The sequence below is a fragment of the Camellia sinensis genome, chromosome 13, assembly GCF_055761805.1.
Source record: "Camellia sinensis isolate YWXY chromosome 13, ASM5576180v1, whole genome shotgun sequence".
Lineage (NCBI taxonomy): Eukaryota > Viridiplantae > Streptophyta > Magnoliopsida > Ericales > Theaceae > Camellia > Camellia sinensis.
Window position 1 is genome coordinate 129,780,745 of NC_138973.1, and position 9,737 is coordinate 129,790,481.

Sequence of the window (9,737 nt, forward strand, 5' to 3'; positions counted from 1 at the left end):
TAAATGTCACATTTAAAAAATAAAAATAAAACAACACCATTTTAAAAATAGAAGGCGTTTAAAAATGCCTTCAAATGTCCAAACTCTCCCACTCTCACTCACACACACGCACGCATGCACGCTCTCTCTCTCTCTCTCTCTCTCTCTCTCCTCTCTCTCTCTCTCTCCAAACCCTTATTTTGAGTTCAAGTAAAAGCCATTATTTTGAATCTCTCGCTCTCTCTTCTCTAATCCCTCTCTAAACCCTAATCTCTCTAAGCCGATCAAATCAACCTTCTTCAGCTCGGTGATTCATCTCAGACCCAATCTTAGAGCAATTTCGAAGTTCTCTCTCGATTTCAAAGTTTTTTTTCCTCTCTCTCTCTTTCTCTCTCTCTCTCTCTCTCAATTTCAAAGTTCCACTGCCACTACCAACTGCACTGACGAGCACCATCGCCTACTAAGGTGAGCACCACCATCTCTCTCTTTTTGTCTCTCTTTCTCTCTCTCTCTCTCTCTCTCTCTCCCTCATGCTCTTCCTTCCAGAATGTTGATTTGGTTATTGATTTTCATTTATGCTGATAAGGATCGAGAATTGGGGTAAGCGAAAGAGATCAAGGCATTGAGCAAAGGGAGTTGAAGTGAAAACAAGAAGGTTCAGATCTATACCCACCCTTCTCTCTCTCTCTCTCTATATATATATATATATATTGCTTTGTTTTAGTGATTGATGTTTTGTTTGTGTGATTTTATGAATGGATGTTTTGTTTGGTTATGAATTGATGTTTTAAATTGTTGTGATTTTATCTAGTTATAAATGAATGTTTTGTTTTATGTTTGCATTTTCTTATATTTGGAAAGGGTGCATTTGGTTATTAGAAATTGTTTCTGGAAATAGTAGTAGCTACTGAGTCAGTTTTCAAGTCTATATTTATTCCTTAATGTCTTTGTAACAGACACTACAAGAATTTACACATTTTGCGACCACTTTTGCCGACCAAAAAAATTTTCGTCGCAAAAAAATGACATTTGGCGACCAAATATTAATTAGTCGCGAATGATCATTATTTTTGGCAACCAAATATTATTGGTCGCAGAAGGTTATATTTTGGCGACCAAAAAATGAGTTGGTCGCAGAAAGTGGTATACTTTTGCCGACCAACTACAAATTTGGTCGCGGAAGGTCACATATTTTTTGGCGACAAAAAATTTGGTTGCCAAAAACTTATTTTCAGCAACCAAAAAAAATTAGTCGCCAAATTAATACTTTTAGCGACTAATATTTTAGTCGCCGTTGATTGAGATTTGACGACTAAAAAAGTTTGTCGGCGAAGGTACCTTTTCTGCGACTAAAATGGTCTTTTGGTCGCCAAAAGTTTGGGAGGGAAATTTGGTTTTTAGTGGGGCGGGAATTGAAATTTTTTGGCGACAAATAAATTTGGTCGCTAATTTTAAAACTATGTCGTTTTGTACCATGAAATCAGAAAAAAAAAAAAAATTAAATCAAATCAAATCGGTGCCCTCTCTCTTTGTTTCTCGGTCCGCCCTCTCCCTCTCTGTGTTCTTCCTCTCAATCGGTGCCCACTCTCCGCCTCTGGGACCTCTCCACTGCCATCACTGCTCGCCGCTTCGTCGGTCACTCCAAAGATGTCCTCTCTGTCGCTTTCTCCTTCGATAATCGCCAAATCGTCTCTGCTTCCCAAGATCGCTCGATCAAGCTGTGGAACACTTTGGGTGAGTGTAAGTACACGATTCAGGATGGTGATGCTCATTCCGATTGGGTCAGTTGTGTTCGATTTAGCCCTAATAATCTTCAGCCTACGGTTGTGTCTTCGTCTTGGGATCGGACTGTGAAGATTTGGAATTTGACCAATTGTAAGATTAGGGCTTCGCTTGCTGGGCATTCTGGGTATGTGAATATGGTGGCCGTGTCGCCCGATGGGTCGCTGTGTGCGAGTGGTGGGAAAGATGGGGTTATTTTGTTGTGGGATCTGGCTGAGGGAAAGAAGCTTTACTTGCTCGATTCGGGTTCGATTATTACATGGCTGTGCTTTAGCCCTAATAGGTACTGGCTCTGTGCTGCTACTGAGGCGAGCATTAGGATTTGGGATTTGGAGAGCAAGACCATTGTTGTGGATCTCAAGGTTGATGCCAAGTAGGAGGCTGAAATGAACCGTGTCGTCTGGTGTTAAAAACAAGGTTTAGTATCGTTAATTTAGTATATATGGATTTTGGGTTTTTATTGCTTTTGTGTTTCTTGATATATCTTGCCATTTAAATGTTTTTTTTTGATGTGTTTGTGTCGTAGATAGTTGATGAATACATATAGGGCCTGTTTGATTAAGAGGATTAATAGTAAGTGGATTAACAATCATGAGATTAGTGTATGTCACAGATGTTGAATAAATTCAAGGTCAGGGAACTATACATTGTTTGCTCAATTGACATTGATGAGGAATCATTGTACACCCAAGTCTTAAAGGTTTGGGATGCATTGCCATTGGAGGAATTTTCAAAATTGGTTAAACGTTTGGATGGCATATTTGGGATGTACACAAATGATTATCTCAACCGTTGCAAGGTCAAATGCCATGATGGGTAAGTAAATTCTCGTGTACCCTCCCTAGTGTAGCTAAATCTTTTTTTGTGTTGACTTCTAAATTTTTAAAGTTTAAATTACCAACCTATGGAACATAATTAAGGTCATGCTCTACAAAATGGATATCAATTTTGTCTTTCTAATATTCTATCATTGTTGTCGTAATTGCTATCATCTTTCTTTCTTTCCTTTTTTTTTTTGAGTTTAGGGATTTCAAAGTTCCTATGACATGGACACTCTCTTCTGGTCTTATTCAATATAAGAATCTCAGTGAGACCGAAAATGGGAAAGCTTTAATAAATGATGCCTCTTTGATTGGCAAAGGCTATGTTGAGGATGCAAAGGTGAGTGAGAGTTTGTTACTGATGAAATTCTACTTGTTGTCAATTGGGGCGGTCAGCCACCTACTATCTGGCTGCAATGGTAAAGAACTGAGTCTTCCTTTCGAATTAACAAACCAAGAGAAAGAGATAATTCATTTCAACAGAAGCACCTTTATACTTGGAAGGTCAGGCACTGGGAAGACCACTGTTTTGACCATGAAATTATTTCAGAATGAGCAACTGTATCATTTGGCATCTGAGGGTTATCATCAAGTTCAGAGTAATCTATCCACTGATGATAGCTGGAGGCACCAGGAGGATAGTAGTGAGACTAATCAGATTCAGGAGGCTAAAAGAGATATCTTGCATCAAATTTTTGTCATAGTGAGTCCAAAATTGTGCTTTGCTGTAAAACAACATGTTTCTCAATTGAAAAGGTACTGCTGGTTGGTTCTATTTTTGTTGTTTTAGGGCTAGATGTATTTATTGTCATTGTGTTCAATTCTTTTTATTTTTTATTTTTTTATAGCTGAAGTTTTCTGTGTAAATGGCTCTGATAGTACATGTGAAATGGAATACATATATGTACATTATTCTAAGTCAACTAAACAAATTTTCTTTATGGCTTTCTAAAACGTCCTAGTTTTCTTTCTTTAATTTAGCAGTATGCTATATTTCAGATTTTCAAAACATATAAATAAATGTTTCTCAAGGAATTTTGAAAATTTGCATTAATTTAGGAGGTGTTTGGCATGTGCTAAAATAGCACATGCCATTTTAGCACACTATCCTATTTGGCCACAATCATCTTATTTGGGGGTCACATCACTTCTCTACCACATCATTTCAAACCCAACCTATATTTCACGTTTTTTCGCAAAAAGTCAAATTGTATACTTATTTAGATCATCCCAAATACCCTCTTAATATTGTTGTTTTTTTCATTTGCAAAGGAGCCTTGAACATGTAGCTTGTAGTTTATGATATTAGGTCTGTCCACGCAAGTGCACTAAACAAAACTTACTTGTTGCTTAAAGTTCCAGTAGTTAGCTTGCTTTTGACCCTCTAATTATTGCAACTGTTATCATTTAAACCATAATCTATTCTAGATGCTGATAGTCTACCTCCCATGTGGCTATCTTTAAATCTAGGGCCTTGTCTTTAGCTTGAGCAAAACATACCATATCCCCTCGCAAATTATATGAATTAAAATAAACAGCTTACTCAAGGATCCAAACTGTTGTATTACAACTAGACCAGCATGGATGGAATAAAAGATATTGAAGTAGGAGAATGCAGGTTGAAGTCTGAGGGCATGAAATTTGTGTCAATAATTCTGAAAACTAATTCTATAACCATTCTAGCCCTCCCAGCACCCTCAATTATTGAGAGTCAAAACTTAATGATGTCCTTTTTCTAATGGATTCTTGAGCCAGTGAAATGATTAAGAACTAGACGTGTGAAGAAAATTAAGGTACTCCACCTAACTTTTGCAAACAGACCAGAAGATAAATGAGAAGAAAAATATTCACAAAATGTTGAAATTTACCATATTTGGAAAGAACATATTGTTTTATTGACCAGGAACAAAAGGGTAAAAAAAATGTGCCAAGCAAAATAGAAAATTGTCCCTCTAAATCTTTCAGTATCTTTGGTCCCAGTGAGTTGTGGTGGAACTTCATGGCCCTTTGCTTGTCAAGTTTCATTTACTTGTTGCTCAACTAGGTGAGTTGATGTCTATACTATTATGATGGCTCAGAATCGAGCAACCTATAAAAAAATCTACGGATAAGTGGATAGGCATGTGGACATGACTGATCTAATATGATTTCTCCATAATCAAGTACATGTCATAATTCCAAATTGCTAGGCAAAATTGACAAAAGCATGAGAAAATTATACAAAGAAATTTATGCAAACTAATTTCTCTTGTTTTAGATAAATTCTTTAAAAGTAATGTTTAGTTTCTATGATCATTTATGCCTTATCTTCATGGTATTTTTTATATGTAATTTTTTTTAGCATATTCATTTTTACATTTGGTGTTGCAAAGCTATCTTGTTTTACACTGTTTTTGTTTCTAAATGTACAGCTTTGTATGTGGGAATAAATCTTCAGCGAAAAGCAGTTCGGTTCGTATGGATGATGACAATGCTGATGCATTACAATTTGCAGATATTCCTGATTCGTTTGTTGATATTTTACCAGAGTCATACCCACTTATCATAACATTTTCGAAGTTTTTGATGATGCTTGATGGAACAGTTGGTACTTCGTACTTTGAAAGATTCCATGATGCAAGACAACTCGCTCATGGTAAATCTGGAAATGCAAGATCACTGGCATTCCAAATTTGCTACTACACATGACTTCAATAGTCATGATGATATACTGAGAAACATCTTTGTGAGAATATTTTTGCTTCTCACTTTGGGCGATTAACAACGCCACCCTATTAGTACACATTAATGTGTATTTAGGAGGGAAAAGATTACACACTTAGTGCAATGCAATACACCATGTTACTTGCTTGGTAGAATAATGACACTGAATTGGTCAGTGCTCTGTATAACTTCTGTATTCTCCGTTTCTTTGCGGCAGCATGCAGCGTGCTCATCTGCAGATGGACGACAGACAATCAAAAACAGCTTTAGAAGAGGGAAAACTCGAAGATGCAGTCAGTTGTAGGGCGAAGGTATTTAATATCCACAATCATGTGCTTTATTTCCTCTGTGTATATCAAAAAGTATTTAGATATAACCTTATATTTTGTGGCTGTAGTACTTCTCTGATTAGCAGGCTCTTGCTGTAGTTTTGTAACACACAGGAAACTTTAATCAGGTTTTTTTTAAATCCGTTCGTGTATTTAGCATTTTTTACTTAACAAATTGTTGGTACGCTTTATAAAGTTCACCATAACAAGAGGATGCCTGATTTAGTTATTTTTGTATAGGTAACTGGTGAAGGAGATGACAAATATTTGATTGTTACTGCTGAACAGCCACTATGTGCTTATCATCTAGATGATTGGATCCATCCTTCACAGCTACTAATAAGGTTATAACTACTTCCATGAATGATAGTTGCCTTTATGGCTACTAAAGAATGTTGGAGCATGGACACAGATATGACACGATACGAGCACTCTGACAACTTTTAAAAAGATTTGATACATGAAAATGATAATGACTTCATTTTTAATAAATAATAGGACATGCTTGGTCATGTGTCCGATATGTGTGGATGTGTGTCTAACAAGTGTCTGTGTCCAACGTTGAACATGGAAACAACACCTTTTTAGAAGTGTTTCTGCTTTTTAGATGGTGGCTTTTATGTTTTATTTTTTTGGTTATAAATCTTTAGTGGCTGCTCTTTGTTGAATTTATGTTGCATGAATTAGTAGATATGGTGGATATTCTTCTTGCTTCCGCAGAGAAGTAGGTTCTCATGGTCGCGAAACTCTTGGGATTTTCTGAGTTCGCCAGTTTGAGAAAGTGGAGCAGTTCTGCCTTGCTAGTTTTAAGTTCAAATATTATGACAGATTCTTCACACTCTTATAATAATAATAGATATATTAAGTTCGAACACTCTGTAAATTTGTCTTAGCACCACCGACCCATAATTTTTCACTGCATCCAAAAGCTAAAAGCCAAGCAACCCTACATGGGACTTCCAAACCAAATGATCCTCTACTCATCCCTCCTCTTTAGTCAGCAACAATGGTGTATGATACTTCAAATTTGGTTGAAATTGCCACTAGTTTTGATTTTTGATGAAACTGGTTTTCACTGGACAAGTCCAATCAGTACACACACACACATATATATATAGTCGAGACGTGTGCAATTGAGATTAATTTTTATTCATTAAGCCAACCCTTATATATAACCTTAGGTATGTTGCTGCTATTGCCCATAAGCACTTCACATTTCACACGAGAGCAAAGAGAGAGAGAGAGAGAGAGAGAGAGAGAGAGAGAGAGAGAGAGAGAGAGACAGAGAGAGAGAGAGAGAGAGAGAGAGAGAGAGAGCAATATGTCAATGGAGGTGTATAAGAGAGCAAAGCCATACTTGGCAATGATTTTGTTGCAGTTTGGGTATGTGGGTTTAGGTATTATAGCCAAGTTTGGTCTAAACCAAGGGATGAGCCTTTACACCTTCGCTGTCTATCGGAATGTTGTCGCCGCTCTTGTCTTTGCTCCTTTTGCTCTCCTCTTTGAAAGGTTTTCCCCTTCCCCCCTCTCTCTCTCTCTCTCTCTCTCTGTTGGGGTGGCTCCTCATGTAATGGGACTTGCTGGGGTGGCTCCTCATGTAAATGCAATGGGACTTGCTGGGGTGGCTCCTCATGTAAACCCTGCATTCTTTGGCAGAGGAATGGCAGCTAATGGAATGGGAATGATGGGACCCACTGGGATGGAAGGACATCATGCAGGAATGTGGACAGACACAAGCATGGGTGGATGGGGAGGGGAAGAACATGGCCGGAGGTTCAGAGAATCGAGCTATGGTGGTGAAGATGGTGCTTCTGAATATGGATATGGAGAGGCAAGCCACGAAAAAGGAGTAAGATCAAATGCTGCTTCTCGGGAGAAAGAATGGGGTTCTGAACGTGATTGGTCGGGAAACTCTGAGAAAAGGCATCGTCATGAGAGGGAGGTGGAAAGGGACAGATCTGATAGGGAACACAGGTACAGGGAGGAGAAGGATGGTTACCGAAACCCTCGGCAAAGAGAACAAGACTTGGGCTATGAGGATGACTGGGATAGAGGACAGTCTTCTTCAAGATCTCGGAGCAGGTCCAAAGCGATGCCAGAAGAGGATCACAGGAGATCAAGGGATGTGGATTATGGGAAGCGCAGACGCCTGCCATCAGAGTGACATAATCAAGCTTTTAATTCTCCATATAAGGGTCCTATGAGACCTTGCCCTTAGCATTTTCAAATCATCATGTCTCATCAACGGATTGCTAGAATGCATCTACCTCTGTTCTTTCTGGTTTACATGCAGTTTAGCTTCTGAACTGAAAAAGTAAGTTCTGTTTATGTGTGGGTGGGAAGGAAAAATATATCTTCCTCTTCGCTTTTACCTACAAAACCTAATTTGATGCAACACTTGCATAAAAAAACTTTATAGATTTGAAGTAGCTTACCATTGTGGATTTGCCTTTTAGGGGTTGGACTGTTAATACCCAGCTAACGGCCATCCCATTGGTTCCATGTTTGTTTTACTAATCCTCCTTTTTCAAGACTACTACTTCTTAGGGCATGCAACCTTGAGATACTAGAAACTTTTTGCTATTCTATATGATTTTGTGAGTTGGTTGTCTTTTTTCTTGGTGAAGCCTTTAACCACTAGATGGATAGAACTGTATTATCCCGTCATGATTATTGCAGTTTCCTTTCTACTTCTGATATACTTCAATGGTAGAATTTTGTATAAAGATATTTGACCATGGCAAGTTATCTAATTAAGTTCTTTATGTGCAATTGGCATGAGTTATGGCCAAATGATTGTGTTTCCTCTGTTCTGGTGTTTGTTAGAAGATAATGTGTGTTTTGAAGAATTAGGTTTATCTTTTCAATTTTGTATTCATAGAAAGCTTATATGTCTTTGGGTGGGTTCTAGCTTTCTAAGACCTGTCTTGGTGGATATGAATAAATCCTGTTAGAACAGCCAAGAGGAAATATATTGTTCCTTTGGTTTCTGACTATAAAATCACAGTAGACCTTACGGGTTAAGTACTATCATCAATGTACTCATATACATAGAGCCCCTCGGAAATAATCTCTCTACAGTGGTAACATCCTGCTGTCAATGTGTGAGAAAGGAATGACATATGCAACTAATAGAATCAATTCCAACTTTGTCAATTAGGATGATCAGCTGAGTTTATATAGAAAAACCATAGTTTGACCAGTAGTTGTGTTGCAGCCATTGTCTCACTTAAAGAGCAAGTGGAGGGGATACAGGAAATCAACCTGTCAGGTGGAGGGGATACAGGAAAAACCAGTAAGTGTATACTGTCAGGTGTTTTGAAATGCCTTGGTGACAATAAAAAACATATGAGAGAAAGCACTCTGACTACTTTAGATGCTTGGCTTGCTGCTGTTCATCTCGACAAAATGGTTGGGCTCCAATTTCTCTATTTCGTTTATGCATTAATCAATTTTATATATTTATCATGCTTCTCTGATAAATTTTCCAATTCTATTTCTTTATTAGGTGCCTTACATCACTACTGCTTTGATGGATGGGAAGCTTGGCACGGAAGGGCGCAAGGATCTTTTTGATTGGCTATCAAGGCAACTTAGTGGATTAAGCAATTTTCCTGATGTTGTAAATCTAAATTATGTATTGTTTCAATTTGTTATGCTAGATGGATGTGACTTGTGAATGAAAACTTAGAATAGTTGTATTGTGTCGAATGTTAATGAATAATGTATTGTGTCGAATGTTAATGATTCAGTTAATTTGAATGATGCTTTAAAATTATAGGTTTACTATGGATTGAATGAATTATTAGGAACTACAGGTGTATTGTTTTCCTGCTTTGGTGACCAATTTATTAGTCGCGACAAATAAATTATTTTTTTTCGCAAAAAATGACAATTGCCGACCAAGAGTTTTGGTCGCAAAAAATACATCTATTGCCGACCAAAACAGTTCTTGGTCGTGAAAACTCACTTTTGCCGACCAAAAGTTTTGGTCGCGAAAAGTAACAAATGGCGACCAAAACCTTTTTTGGTCGTGGAATGTCACAATTGGCGACCAAACTTTTTGGTCGCGGAATGTCACGATTGGCGACCAAAATTTTTGGTCGTTGAATGTGATAATTGG

General features: G+C 37.7%; 2 protein-coding genes and 1 pseudogene across 8 annotated transcripts; all 3 read left to right on the forward strand.

The window, feature by feature from the left end:
- Positions 1–939: 939 nt before the first annotated feature.
- Positions 940–5,270, forward strand: LOC114270369 (uncharacterized). The gene is made up of 4 exons (XM_082900893.1): positions 940–2,577; positions 2,787–2,922; positions 3,133–3,338; positions 4,994–5,270. The coding sequence occupies exons 1-4, from the start codon at positions 2,366–2,368 to the stop codon at positions 5,268–5,270; spliced, it is 831 nt and encodes a 276-aa protein (XP_082757019.1). The 5' UTR covers positions 940–2,365.
- On the forward strand, positions 1,627–2,138 carry LOC145805710 (small ribosomal subunit protein RACK1 pseudogene; annotated as a pseudogene).
- LOC145789143 (serine--tRNA ligase-like) lies at positions 5,261–9,325 on the forward strand. Of its 7 annotated transcripts, none has more exons than XM_082903381.1 (5): positions 5,261–5,596; positions 5,855–5,958; positions 6,305–7,928; positions 8,832–9,025; positions 9,123–9,325. In XM_082903381.1, the coding sequence occupies exon 3, from the start codon at positions 6,798–6,800 to the stop codon at positions 7,776–7,778; it is 981 nt and encodes a 326-aa protein (XP_082759507.1). In that variant the 5' UTR covers positions 5,261–5,596; positions 5,855–5,958; positions 6,305–6,797; the 3' UTR covers positions 7,779–7,928; positions 8,832–9,025; positions 9,123–9,325. The 7 variants fall into 6 exon arrangements, with proteins under 7 accessions (XP_082759506.1, XP_082759504.1, XP_082759505.1 ...); XM_082903380.1 differs by having other exon boundaries at positions 5,261–5,742; XM_082903378.1 differs by adding an exon at positions 5,683–5,742 and having other exon boundaries at positions 5,855–7,928.
- Positions 9,326–9,737: the final 412 nt, after the last annotated feature.